The following is a 15,322-nucleotide window of genomic DNA, read 5'->3' as shown; positions in this document are numbered from 1 at the left end:
AGAAAGAATGCTAGTGCTTCTGTTGAAAGTGAATACTGTGTATTTAGGTCTCAAATACAATCAATGTAAATGTTTAAATGGGCTATCTGAACCAGTCTGAATTCAATGTTCACTTAGGAGACAATATTAACTCTATTGGCAGAAAAAGTGTATTAAATTATTTGGTTCTTAAGATTAAAGAGAATATTTAATTTGAGATATCCTTCCAGGCTTTCATAATTTGATGGAATGAGGTCAAACTCACAGCGCTGTCCTTAAAAAGTGAGCATATCCAATATAATTACATCTATAGACCTCTAACAGGTACGGCGGCTTCAGCAATCAGCCCTTCTCAGTGGGAGAGAGGTTAACGGCCAAAGGCAAGGGAAGGTTATGACCTCCACAGGACTGACCTGAGGAGCAAAGCTGCAATTATCAATGACCACGTAATGACGATACTCTTCAGTTTGATTATAACTTTCCTTTGTTCTATTTGTTCTACAAATAGGCTGCTTGTCAGCCTTCTTGTGTGGCAGGGGAGCTGTCATGACTGGATGTATTTTCATTTTAGACTTTGATTTTATCTATTCAGTCAATCAATTATTCCCTCTATCAAATCACTGATTCCTAGCCAATTGTAATCAATTCCATCAGGGCTAAAATTATAGGAAGTGATGCATTCTCTTAACATTCCTAAGCCTTCAAGAGAATGGAAAGTCTTCTATATCCATTTAAGAGAGTGTTGTAAGCATATTAAACTAATTCAACCATGGTACTGCTTCTCATGCAGCGTTACCACTTCTGTGGTCAGAGGGCAGCACTTAAACTGCTGTGGGTTGTGTGGGAACTAGCCTACAGACACTTAACCTTGACCACATGTTCCAACACCCCAAATGGACCCTTTAATGATAACCCAGTGTAATTACTGAGTTCTCTTTGAAAGGAATGCACTATGAACATACAGCACTGCCTTTTTGGATTTGTTTTTTTTAAGCTACATAATAAGATTTCTGTTCATGAGCAAACCCTCAACATAAACATGACATGAAATGATGTACGGCTTAAGTGAACAGCTTTATGTCCACTGTCCTGTGCAATAAATAAACTGATTTTCCAGCCTTTGGTTTGCAATTCATATAATGATCCTACGGTAAATACTATCCTGTAAAACTGAGTGATTCCTATCATGATTCAAGTATTTAGGGCAGGGGAGGAAGTGTGCTTACATTCCTATAGTGTAGTACATGGAGGAAACTGTTAGACATGTCATGACATCAGTACTGACAGATTTGCATGGTTTCGCGACAAGGTGTAAATCACTAAGAAGAGAGGCTGTACTAATGTTCTGCTTATGGCTAGATTAAAGAGCGCAGGACTGTGAGCGAACGCATGTGCTGTTTTCCTCTACATGTCAACCTGCTTACATAATGGCAATTACTAAACAGGGAGAGTTGACATTAACATAGACTTAAACCTTCTGTTTTAAAATCACTGTTTCTTTTCAGGAGAATAAATGCTCACCTGATTCATAAATAATGCATAGATCACTGAATAAATTAGCAAGATGTTCAATTGGTCTTTCCCCAGTCAAATAGGCTATATTTTAGTATGATTAACTGCTTCATGAAAAATGATGACAACATTTATTTATTTCAACTTTGATCAAAATATCATAGGCTACTTCTTTTCAAGTGACCTTCTACGCTTGAGCTTTTATCATTAAGGCAAGCCCACAACATTTTCCCTCAAAGAAAACCATAGTGCTAAACCATTGCTGGAGTTTATTCTTCAACATAACCTTATGATTAATAGTCAACATTATGACATATTCTGTGAACAACTCTCTCGATGTTGAGCTGTGTGTGCTGAATCACCTGGGGCGTTTTTCTCCCCGACATTTGAGATTTTATGGCTGGTGTGCAAGCTGAAAGAGATTACAGCAGCCAACGGCACGTAATTGCCAGTAATTTCAGACAGAATGATTCACAATTGTTGTGTCAGTAGGCTTTTCTGTTTTCATGTTTTGTTTCAAACATGTTGTGAAGGATCTCTGATGGAGACTGCTCACATTATGCACACACTCAGTGGTGGATTTCCCTGAAGTGTGGTTGTGTTGTACATGTTGGCAGACGAACACAACAGCACATGCTAAACTTGACCAAACTGCACATCAAAGTGACAAGTTGTTGTGTTTTTTTGCAAATGTTTGAATGAGCCTCAAACGCTATGTGTCTCACTCTCTCCATCACCAAAGAGGAAAATGTGACAGTCCCAGGTTGACTCAGAGACGAGGCCCGATCCTCCCCTGCTCTTGATACTATTGGCCGTGACAGGCGGCATTCGGCGCTGACAGCAAAGATCAAAAGTGATAGACGGACAGAAATCTGCTGGGATGGGCAGTTAAGAGTGAGAAATGCTGGAGCTTGCTGTCCGGCAACAACACAAGCCAGAGCCCAAATTACCAAAGATCACTGCTGAGTTGCAGCCAATAGACTTCTATGGGCCTCAGAGAGCATATGTGTAAATGGCTACTAGCAGAATGTATGCATATTTTGGGTTACTTCTGTTCAAAAACAAAAGACAGAAATCCCAATTAATTAATTAATTAAAAGTTTGTCAAATAATAGTCAGAAAAGAACAGAAAGGATGTGGTGAAATACTGTAGCGTTTGTGTTGCATAAAGCCATAATTTTCAACTTCAATTCCAAAAGAGCAGTAAGTCTGAGAAATAAGCTTTTTTCTTTTTTATGTCTCTTCCACTAAAGTGTAGGTTTATTCTTCTGCCAAAGAAGTAGCACCATGTTTTGCAGTATTGTAATAAGAGAGATTAGAATCTGACTAATAAAACAACTGCCATAAAATGACCACAGAATAGCAGTGTGCAGTTGATAACATTAATTTTTTAGAGGCATTAACAATTCCAGAGGCATTGTGGTGTGACAAATAGTGGAAGGGCAGAGATAACGGGGAGCCCTCCCTTTGACTGGGGGCTTTTTATTGAGGTGAGAAAATTCCATGGCAGACACCAAAAACATGCATTAACATACCACTGCAAAGCCAAGGTTAGCGAACCCAGACCTTACTCACTTATTACCCCTAACTACCCCTTTGGAAATATACATCTATAACGTTTGGCACACAGACCTCTAATAACGAACGGGTAACAACCAGTCATTATGGGGGCTTGAGCAGGAGATTTACAAATCTTAGGTTCAGCGGCGTTGGACAGGTTCCCCTTGCTTGAAAATGGTTATTGCATCAAGGGCACGGCAAGCTACATGATAAAATCTTGTGATTTATTCCCGGCGGCTGATAATTACTGGTGTCTTGTCACCTGTCAAAATGAATGGACGGGGAGAGTCCGAGGCTGCAGTCTTCATGCTCTTTACACCACAGCAGTAAATCTGACATGTTTGTGAAGCCATAAATCAGAGCTTGTGATAAAGCCCGCTCACTCCTTGGAGCTGAGCGGCTTCATTCTGGCGTGGGCTGAACATTTCAAACAGTTTTAGCCATAAAGGTATGCAGAAGACTTTGTGGTGTATCAGCAGGATGATTAAAGGTTTGCTAAGTACAGTGGTTTAAGTGGTTAACTTATGACTGCTGAAGAAATGGACAGTTGGTTGCAGAAATGGTCGGCTGAATGCAAAAGAAAGACAAAAATGTATCCTTAGGTGAAATAGACTGAAATACTTTTCATTGTATTGCTTCAGCAGTTTGTGCACAATCCAAGCACTATAAAGGCTATATAGTGAGTACATATGTATCTGTGTGTATACATACGGAGACTGTATGAGTGTGGATTCCAAGTGTACGCTTAACTCTCGGACACGACAGTGGAATGGTCAAGCTAAATGTTCCCACCTCAGATCAATAGTTGTGCTTTGAGAGCTGAAACTCTGGGCTGTAATTGCTCTAAAGCTTGGCGTCTCAAAGCCGCCACACATACAATAAAAAGAAGAGGGCAGGAAGGAAGCAATGCTTCTCAACGACCCCCAGTTCACTGTTTGAGGGCCTACCCTTTAGTTACCTGACCCATTGCACTTGGCCAGAAGCTTAGCTAAAGGTCAGTGCAATCACCTTTCACTGTCCACTACAATATCTGACATATAGATCTTTCCTGTGGATGCAGGCCTTTCCCCTTTTCCACTGCTCAGTTCTAGACTTTTTTGTGTTAAGAGGAGTGAATAAAACATAATACAGTGTCCTCTTATACATCTAGTGGACATTTGATTAGAAAGTGAGATGTACCTCAATCCAGTACCGTACATGGTAATCAGCAAAACTCAAAAATCATGACAGTTTAAATCTTACCAGTATGGAAAAAAAGTCTGAACTAGCACTTTCCATAAAAAGATTATGAAGGATCGATAACCTGAGCCAGCAGCCAATTGCAGGTTCTAATTGTAAAATATTTGCCCTTGTTTTTTCCCTCTCTTTGAAGTCGAGGGCCTGCTCTGCTCTTGTCCTCAGGTGCTGCCCAGGCCTGATTTATGGGGATGGGTTCCAGGGAAGCTACCTTAAATTACATGGCCCCTAAACCAGAGCGGAGAGAGAAAGAGAGAGAATCGCCACTCTGGAGACGGCTAATTGCAAGGACAAATCTAACCTACGGTAGATAAGAAGGTTCCTCTCCTCCCAGACCTGAGAAAAGGGGAAACAAGCATAACAGATTACGCTGCTCGAATAAACACTCAATTTGTCATGGACGTCCCTGAGACTAATATTCATGGAACACCCATTTAGATGAATATCATGAAAACCCTCAATTGCTGATGATGGAGAACAGTGAGAGCCACAATGGCACTGTGTCCTTAAGAAACAATCTTTTGGTGCATTGTGAAAGCAGAAATTCTAAAGACAGGAGTTGAACCAAGTGTCTGACATTACCTTAGCTTTGCAAATGCTACAGCTTGTGGAAAAGTCTCAGGTAAAACCACAAAAGGTCAGGGATTACAGGAGCATTAATGAGAGGAAAAACAGAGGAATCAATTCCTCTATAAAGCAATGAAAGGGTATATAGTCAATTGACATTCCCAAATAATTAGTATGTTTTTGCTTATGTATTACACAGACATGAAGTGTTGAAACGCTTAACAGATCCTGTAAGGGATGAGAGGGAGTGTCAGAGTAGGAGGAGGAGGAGGTGACAGTGCCATTTGCCTGGAGGGCGCCCATAAACCTAGAGAGAGAGAGAGAGAGAGAGAGAGAGAGCGCACCATTCCTCACAGGTGACTATACCATGTGACTACAAGAGCTTTAAAAAGCAGGCCAACCTGTCTTGTAGAGGTACAAGTAATCACAGGGCACCAGAGGAGTCAGAGGAGGAGGAAACCTGGGCTGTCGGCGCTGCAGCAAATACCGACAGCCCCACAAAACAAGCCAAGGAGCATTCAGAGAGGAGGTTCAGCAGGTCGAAGCCAGCAACGCGGCGCACCGTGGAACCTTGGTACGAAACAGACCAGATTTAGACGGCAGCGACTCTTCAGTACAACTACAAGACAAGAACTCAGCTGTGTACCCATACGTGTCTAGCCTATTATCTACGCAGCTAGTGACGATGAGTTGCAGCAGTGTTGCAGAATCAGAGTTCTCGGAGGAGGAGCTGGAGCTCGGCGTGCTCGGCCAAGGTGAGGATGAGGGAAGTGACAGAAGCCCCAAGATGCCCTTCCAAGACAGCGAGGGCTCAGCCAGCAGCCCAGGTGAACCAGAGGAAGGCCAGACCAAGAAGCGCAGTCGACCCGTCCGCTCGAAGGCCCGGCGAGTGGCCGCCAATGTCCGCGAACGGAAACGCATCATGGACTACAACCAGGCCTTCAACGCCCTGCGTGTTGCCCTCAACCATGACCTCAGCGGCAAGCGGCTCTCCAAGATCGCCACGCTGCAGAGGGCCATCAACCGCATCTCTGCTCTCTCGGTATTCCTGAACTCAAACCCCCCCAGCAAGCCCTGCGCCCACCGGGAGTGCAACAGGTCAGCTGTGGGGCCGGCTGCGATGGGGGGGTCTCGGCTCGAGCAAACCAGGGTGGCGGTTCCTCGTCTGGAGCCCCAGAGTTACGTCCCCTGGCACACGACCATCTCTCACCAGATGCAGCCCCAGCAAGGCCCTCACATTCACAGGATGCCCGCGGAGCCACACGTCTACATGGATAACATTGGCTCGTCGTGCCCCCCGTCGCCACACTACCCTTGTTATCCCACTGAGGGACCGCTTTATGCCTCACATGGACACTGCGGCAGCCCCCCTGACCATCCGCCAAGCCCTCTCAGATACCCTCAGATGGGTGAGAGCTTGGGGTACCAGCCAGGAGTGTGGGCCTCCTGCACCCAGGGCTACATGGACACTTTTGTGGAGCCCTCTCCGGCGCTGGGGCTTCCCTGGCAGGTGAGCTACCTGCAGGAGCCAGGAGCCCAGCACAGCCTGTCCCTGCTCTGACACACTGTAAAGCCTGCAAAGGCTTCATCGACCACTGTGAGCCCTGAAGACTGCTGGAAACACCAGTGAACTGTTAAATGATCTCAGGGAAAAGACTGATGTGAGGTTTTTTGTGTTACCGCCATTGCAATCAATTCAGTATTACTGCACCACTGCACTCTCTTATTGTAGAGCAGAGTCATCTAAAAGTTATTAACATATATAAATAAAAGTGCAATGGCAATCTAGACTGCAGAATGTTGTATATATTAGCAGTTGTATTTCAATCTTGCTTTTCAACATGTCAAATCCAAAGAATGTTTCACTAACTGCGCTGTAGGACTGTCGCCTGCAGAAGAATGTCCTAGTCAGTGAATAGATTTAGATAGATTTACTTGACTTATTCAGTTGTTGAATTGATTGAAAATTCTGCTACATTTCTTTTGCCACGCAAATGAACGCGACCATGCAACATGACCATTCTTGATCTAGTGTGTAGTCAGAACTACTGCTTATAAAGAGTGCTGCATATGTGTGATGTTGACTAAAAAAGTCAGGGAAAAGTACATACTAAGGAAATGTGACAAAATGTGATGAAAACTGTGGAATTCACATAGAAATGCAAACTGTTCAATCCTCAGACCCACAATCCCACATGAGGCGATGTATTTGGTTGCTGTATTGCATTAAAAAATAATGACAATACTGTTTGTGTATATATATATATTTTTTCAACTTCATAATTAAAGATTATGATAATATGACTTTCTGTTATGCTCTTCTTTCATAACAATGATGTTTAGCTGGAATTGTTTTGGTTCTCAGGAATTTCGTAGTGCTTACACCACACTTTGCTTTACAAATGTGTGTGCGTGAATGGGCGCATGTGTGTGTCTGTGTGTGTGTGTGTGTGTGTGTGTGTGTGTGTGTGTGTGTGTGTGTTTGATTATAGCCTAAGGTAGCCTCCACCATTCTGAGACTGAGATGACAGAGGTCCTTCACTCAGTTGAGAAATGTCCTTACAAGTCCATTCTTGTCATTTTTCTAGCAAAAGAAAAGTCAAGGTGCTGTTTACACACTGCAAAATAAACGTGTGGCCGGACAGGGAGGACAATACCATCTCTGGTTTTTGCTATGCGAGCCTCAAATCAAGAAGGAATGCAGGTCGTACAGTGTGAAACACAGAATGTGTTTCTTGACTTGAGTTAGATTTGAGTTCAAACAACTGCTGTGCAACAACAGTAAGTGAGAGCATTGCTAGTAATAGGTCAGCCAGCCTTTGTGCAGATCAAGGAGAATAAACTCTAACCACAACCTTTCCTCCCAGTCCTCCCAGCTCCTGTAGTCAACAACAGCTTTCCCTCCCCTGCTGAGCAGTATGTCATGGAAACAGCTTTAATATTAGACTATAGGACAGAGCCCACCGACAGATTTATGTGGGCTCAGGAAGGAAGCCTGTGCCCCGTCATCATCGCGGTGAAATCCCCTGTCGGGCTGCGCTGGCCCGCAGGTGGAATTGGGTGTGTGAGAGTTTTGTTGTGTTTTTTTTGAACATCCTGGAGGTCTCCCAACAAGGTGCCTCGAGATGCTGCTGAAAAGAGCTGGCCTGGGGAGAACTACTGCAGGCACTGCGCAGAAATAAATGGTGTGCTACAACAACAATTAACAGGCAGGAAGGAAAGGGAATATGGACAAAGAGATGAATGGAGAGGGGGAGTGTAATAATGGGAAGAGGCTGGTGAGAAAAAGGAGGCGGGTGACTACGACTTCAGCCCATCGCTCAGCTCCTTCACAGACGTGAATCACTGGAAAACCTTGACTCACCAGTCATAGACGAGTGTGACTGACAGCACACAGTGACGGCATGTCTCTTTCTCCTCCCTCTTTGGCACGACACCAGGCCCGCTCTCGCTACAGTGCCAGCTTCTCCGCTTGTCTGGGTCCTCGAGAGACTCCGGAGTGAAAGTGGGCTGGTCATACCGAGCAACTGTGTCGAGACTACAGCACATTTGTTTTCTAGCTGTTATTGCTGGTTCCTGTTTTTTTACAGAGGGAAATGCATTGCCTCCACATCAGGCAGCTTAGAACGAAAAGAGAACAGAGCTCCTGGCCATTTTTCCTTACAAAAACATGGAAAAAGAGGAAAGAATGGCATTATTGAATGATGTTTAAAATCCCATTTACCACAAAAGATATTACATTTTATTTAAATTTGATACTAAATGGAGTGATGTTATCTCAGATTGGATTTGTCCTTGAAAAGTTACATAATCCTATTTAGATTCATCGTGTTTGGTGTTGTAGAAATAGAATCTGAAATTATAAAAAAACATCTTAATCTGAACCATCGCATTGTGAGATGTCATCAAAACCGCATGTATATTTACCTAAATCGACTTGTGACAAGGTATTTGCTATTTAGAATCAAAATCCCATAACTCTGTCTGTGCAGAAAGAGCTTTCACAGGTCAACTTTTTCATATTGCACCGTGACTCACCTGAGGATTTACCTCACTTCTCCGACATGCAAGCCTGTCAGTGATGCATCTTTTTTCAGACTGTTCCACCTCCTTGACATCCTCGGCTGCCAAGCTGACGGAAAAGAAAACAGGCAAACATGAGAGAAATGATGCCAAAGCGCTAGGGTGTGTTTGCGTGATATATGGGAATGAGTCAGCCTCCAGAGTCAAGACGCATGCTGATGCTCTACATCACATGCCACACACACACACACACACGTACACACACACAGTAGTTGCACAAACAACTATGGCGCGATGACATCATTGGTGAAGGTGAAGGAAGTGAAGGTGCCAGAGGACATGATCTGACAGCCTTTAGTTTATTCCCATGACGCGCACAAACAAATTCATTATACCTACATTATCACCGACTTTCTTAGACACATGCGAAATGTGGCAGGTCAATAAATCACATTACATATCTGTTAAGTCACACAGTGTGGTTCAACTGCAAAAACTAAGATCACTCAGAAGAATAAAGTTCTAAATCAATCTGGATTATACTGAAGCCCTGGCAGCTCCAGCGGTAAGTCGACTGTTGATAGCCACAGCCTTTATTTTGATATGAGCCTTTTTACTGCCTTTAAACAGCTCCCATAAATCTGCGAGTGAATCAATACACACACAAAACAAAAAAAGCAGGCCTCTCCTGAAAGTAAAATGCTTTACTTATTGTTCTATCCATTAATTTACAATTTGGAAAATAAGATAACAAAAAACATCAAGGATTGTTCAAATAAATGAATCAATAAATCAATGAATCTATCTATCTATCTATCTATCTATCTATCTATCTATCTATCTATCTACCAGGGCTATGAGTGACCAACCCAGTTCCTATATTAAGAACCAGAGGCATTTCCTAATTGTCGCTTACATAAACACCCCTCTAAAAAAATGAAGCAAAATGAACAAGTCATTTGGTGGACATTTTTATCCAAAGCGTCTGTATTATCACTGCATACATTTTAGCATGGGGTCTCTCTAACCCCCGGCAGTTAGAACCCATCTCTTCCTCATATTGTTTAATATGCGGCTGTAGATCATCACATCATGAACGAAGGAATGTCTGGCAGTTGCTATTTGACCTGTGTATTTTATCGGACATGATATTGGCTCGATTGGGCTGGTTATGTACTTTCTCAGTATGACCTAAATATTGCTTCATTCTTCAGACTGGAACATGACCTTTAATGTCATCACACTTAACTCTTGCTGCAGACCAGCCTCCTGAAATTCCTGGGTTTCTAGGTGGGTTCTTGGGGGAACATTCAGTTTGTGCCTCGCCAAGCAATTTTGCATTTTGACATTCTGTTTTTCGGGGCTAATCCCATAAAATTACATCTACATCTATAATTCAATAATATTGCCAAGGCCTGGAGCGTGCTTTAATGTGTGGCGTGCATGCAGCGCATACGAAACAGAAACTTGGGATGTTAAACACAACAGCCACTAATGTTCAGCTAAATCATGATGCCTATGCGGGAACGCTTTCTCAGCCTCATGCATACCCATGCTCACCTCCATGACAACATCATCCAACATACCATCCTAAACATTTATAGTCACAGTTGCACTGCTTAAGATCTGTGAGCAGTTAGTCTCTTTGTTTCGTTGCCATGCTGTTGCATTAACCCAAACTATTTTCTATTTTCCTATCGGATTTCTATTTTTATGTTGGATTCAACTGCAGTTTCATTTCATTTTTTAATCCTTGGGAAATCCTTGCCCCTGTCATCCATGAAATATTTCTGCTATTTCTTTATGATGAATAAGACATGATCAGCCTGTGTCACTGATCTGTTTGAGTCCACAGCCCAGTAGGCAGTTTCCATACTGAACACTAGATGGAGAGGCAGGACAATAGAGCTCTATAGTGCTGGATGTTCAGCCAGTGAAGAAATGAAGGGCCCAAGCTGCACCGACGTGTTGTAAACAACTGGTGGTAGCACCAGATAAAATTCTTGAATTCCACCTGGGGACAAATAAGAGTCACAGTTTTCTTTTAACAATTCACTGTGAAATCTGGCTGTTATGTAGGTGAGTTCAGTGTCAAAAACGGTATAAATGAGCTGTAGGATTTAGTATGAGCATCAGCACACAGCCTCTCTGTCCTGTGAAAGTACGCAAGCCAATGTGTCTCCCATAGAGATTTAACGGCTTAAAATCTCAAGGGCTTATTCTGTGTCCCAATGCCATCTGTGGGACAGGCAAAATCACTGCAGCCTAATGTCTATTCAGATTACACCACTTTGCTCAGTTTCAGAGTTTTTTTTTGTTGTTGTTATCCCCTGTGGGATATTAAGAACACATTTTCCCCGAACCACTGTCTTTCTGTCACAAACAGAAAAGTCTCTGGCTTGAATTTCCTGCTGAAGCCAGAGTAACAAGGAAACATCTTGTCAGATGAGGGAACATGAAATCTGGAGGCAGAAACTGGAAAAAAACAAAAAAACAAGTGCATACTGTTGTAAGTTGCATGCAAAGTGAAAAATATAGATTTTGTGTTTTGCTTCACAAATGAATTTGTAATGACTCACTGCAAAACATGGCAGGAACAATGAAGCACAGACCAGCTTAATGTAGTGTTAATGGAGAGGTGCAATACAGCTCACAGTTGCAGATATTGTGATATATGTTGTGAGCATTCTGAGTTATTTTTGAGATGATTCATTTTTTCAACCTTGAATGAAGTATAGTACTGAGCTTTGGCACAAAGGTTGGCATAGCTGCTGTTTCAATGGGGCAGAAATATCCGGCTCTGGAAAAACCTGATCCCTGAAGACTCAACCTTTAAGATTTCCCTTTAATATTTAATGTGTGATTGATTTATATTGAGATTATGTTTAAATTTGTGTGTCCCGTCTTCTGCCACTGATGTACAGAGTTTTTGAGTGTCTAGAAAATCAATTAAAATGTATATTATTATTATTATTATTATTATTATTATTATTAGTAGTAGTAGTAGTAGTATATCTATTATTATTATTAGTAGCCTAGTAGTAGTAGCAGCAGTAGTGTAACAGTCTAGTAGTGGTAGCTTTAGCTATAGCAGCAGTGGTGGCATTAATTTGCATGGCAAGCTGAGCGTCTGACTGAATTCTGTGACAACACACTTGACAAGGAAATAAAGGCTCAAGCTTACAGACTGTGTCAGTGACAGCTCAGCCATCTTTGTTTACCTTGTTTAGTCCTCTCAGCTTTGCTCTCAAGTGTTACTCCTATTTGTTAGCTGTAGGTACAGTCGACAACTGGCAGCCCTAAAATTCCTCTTTCTCAGCCTGTGAGAGGAGGACCATGTCACAGGCTGGGAATAGAAAATGCGCATTTCACTGGTTAGCTGTGTCTAGCCTATTGCTGGCCTTTCTACTGGTTAAAAGTGGTCCCTCAGGTTTGTTATTGAAGGCTAGTTTGTTTAGCTGCTGCCATTGCTCCAGGGCTGCCTCGCAGCTTTCCTGTTGAATGATACTCATGCTTGATTTTATGGGGCTAAACTCAACCACCACCTTACATGGGGACAGGGAATGACTGGTTTACGAATATAACCCTGTTTCCCAGTTGAAACAGTATGGGGATAGAACTAAAACTACACAATTCACATTTGCATAATGCGGAAATTTGAAAGAAGGAAATTTTGTGTACATGATATGTAAATCCATATGGTGAGGCCAGGAACTCCATTCATGTACAAAACACTTATTGACATTAGCCGTATTTGTTGACAAAAGGTTTAAGTGCTTTATCTCATAATGTGTATGCTGACATACATGATACACAGTGCGTTCATATGCAAAGTACATACATGTCACATATATGTTCCGTGTGTGTGTGTAAGTGTGTGTGTGTGTGTATACATATATTCACAGAACAATATAGTTTGCCACATATATGCACATGTATGCTGACATAGTGTATATGTCAAGCTGTCCTTCAGGGAACTTGGGTTATATTCATAATCTCTCATTTTCAGAACCTAACCCTTTTTACCTATATTTGTATTTGACATAGATTACGCCATGATGCCATGCGAATCTGTTTCTGTGACTACATTTACATGCGCAGAGAATTCAGTTAACAAGTAATCTGGTTTTGGATCGGTGCAAATCTAAATGCCATAATTGTGTTAGAATAACTTGGGCAAACTCACACTGATTATGAGAAACCTGTTTAAGATGCTTGGCTTACTATGATATTAAAGGGCTTACTGAATTGGCAACGTCTTTCTCCTTTCACTATTGGGTTTTGCTGTCTGCTCAAACTCAGACTCACAGAGTGTTATGGGTACATTTTGACATCTACCAAAAACACGGCATGAGCAGGACTTACTATTGCTATTATTGTTGAGATCATCATTTCTGTTATATTTGTGGATGGGACACCACAGGTAGACAGGAATATTGTGTTAAATGATTTATTAATAGCAAAATGGATCCTCAAAAAACAAGGTATGAAAAGTTCACGTTTACCCCGAATAGTACCTAAACCACATTATGGCCAATAGCTGGATTACTCTTACTGTGCATGTAAACGTAATCTGTGTTAGTCCTGCTATGGACTGGCGGCCTGACATCACCCTGCCTTCAGACCAATGTATGCTGGGAAAGGCTCCAGCCCCCCATGACCTGGAAAAGGAATAAGCAGGAATGAATGAATGAATGAATGAACTTCTGGTTGTGACCTGTACTGCCTCAGCAGCAACTGCAGCAACTTCTCAGGTGATCTTGAACAGAAGGTGGCAGGTGTACAAAGGTGACACTTTGACAGGATGACACATCTCCCAAAGGCACTGTGGATAACTTGCTTGGCTGACATTGAGGTTACAGAGCCACAGAGCTAAGCTGAGAATGGAGCATGGCAGTTCTGGCACTGGGACCAGAGGGGCGGGTTGCGGTGTCAAGGTGAGGGAGGTTTTGTTTTTTAACTGGCCCTTCCTAATGTAGTTTATGCCACCGTTGCTGTCCAACTCCTAACACTGCTGCCAGCTGCTCCCATAGCGGTCTCTCATTGCTTATAACTTGATATGTCTTCAATTTTCACTCACAAGCATTCTGTGACTCAGTCCCATGATGCCCGTCTTTGCGCTTCCATTAAATTCAGGTTGTCTTTATTTGCTGGCACAAGGTGTTTATTCGCTTTGAGATGGAAATAGGCTCGTCAGCCTTCTGTTGATATGCAGCAGGAAATAACCAGGTGCTGGGAAATCTGATGACATCTGACTCTTTTGGCCTACAGACCAAACATGTCTAGTATCAGCCGAAGCGCAAAAGTTTGTCACATACACAGAGAGAGAGAGAGAGAGCGAGAGAGAGAGAGAGAGAGAGGGAGAGAGAGAGAGAGAGAAAGAAAACACCATGTTCGATCTATTTACTCAGTGCTGGCTATGTATTTTTATATGTAAACAACTATATTCAGCTGTCTTCGCTCTGTTTCTGTGAGAACGCTGCCTTCAGCTTGCCCATTGATTGTTCTTCAAATCCAGCTCTGAGGACAGTCTGTTCCAATTAGGGCTGCATCACAAACACGAGGAGAGAATCTGATAAAAAACACAGTCTGAAAAACACGCGGGGCATCTTTCAAAATGTCTGCCTCCAGACTGGGACTGTGAGAGAGCGGCTCCTCAGATCTCTGTGTTGAGCCCTCTCAGCAAAAGCTTCCTGAACCTCTGCTGCTGAAACCATAAATTAGCTCAAAACACACAACCGCTTGCGCGCTATGGAAACTGTTATTCATAACTGCGAGCAGTACCGAGCACATTGAATTAGAGTGGGAAAATTCATCCATCCTTTACAGCTTTTGTCTCATTGAGATTCAAAGTTATTTTTTCAAGAGAGAACTGTCTAAAGATAAAAACTTAGGCTATAATACAGAGCGCATTACGCATAGAGCAATCATCACAAACAACAAACAAAATGTTCTTGTAACCTGTCCACATTTCCAATCTGAAGGTTAAATATTTGAGTTCAGAGGCTCAGACAAATGTCATAGCACTTGTTTCATGGCACAACATTTAGCCCATTTATCCCATTTAGACTTTGCCAAGAGAAATAGAGCATCTCCCAGAGAATATTTTCAGTCTCAGGGGAGGAAGAGGTGATAACTCCTTTAAGTATTGTAAAGTTTCAGAATAGATTCCCCGCGACGAAGTGAGGCTGAATCTCTTTAAGTTATGCGAAACAATATGTGTTGACGGGCCACACTGAGACTGCTGTGCGGCTTGATCTTACAGCGTTCCTCCTCCATCTTTGACACTTTTGTCACTGCTTTTCTGTCTCACCTTGTGGGAGTGTGTGGATGAATAAAGGTTAAGCAAAAACTTCCCCCCAAAAAGGGAAAAAATCCCACTTGTCCGACCTGAGACTTCAGTGTCCGAGTGTCCTGCTGTGATTTGTCCATTGGCCTGCGCTCT

General features: G+C 42.5%; 1 protein-coding gene across 1 annotated transcript; it reads left to right on the top strand.

Moving 5' to 3' along the window:
* Window positions 1-5,539: 5,539 nt before the first annotated feature.
* On the top strand, window positions 5,540-6,415 carry bhlha9 (basic helix-loop-helix family, member a9). Its single transcript, XM_071534659.1, has one exon. It carries the CDS (start codon window positions 5,540-5,542, stop codon window positions 6,413-6,415), a length of 876 nt encoding a protein of 291 aa, XP_071390760.1.
* Window positions 6,416-15,322: the final 8,907 nt, after the last annotated feature.

This window comes from Centroberyx affinis, unplaced genomic scaffold, assembly GCF_046629955.1.
Source record: "Centroberyx affinis isolate AG114_WGS23_722 - 3 ecotype Tasmania unplaced genomic scaffold, CSIRO-AGI_Caff_v1 ptg002593l_1, whole genome shotgun sequence".
Classification (NCBI taxonomy): domain Eukaryota; kingdom Metazoa; phylum Chordata; class Actinopteri; order Beryciformes; family Berycidae; genus Centroberyx; species Centroberyx affinis.
The sequence above is the reverse complement of the archived record's forward strand: the minus strand, read 5'-3'. Positions and strand labels throughout refer to the sequence as shown.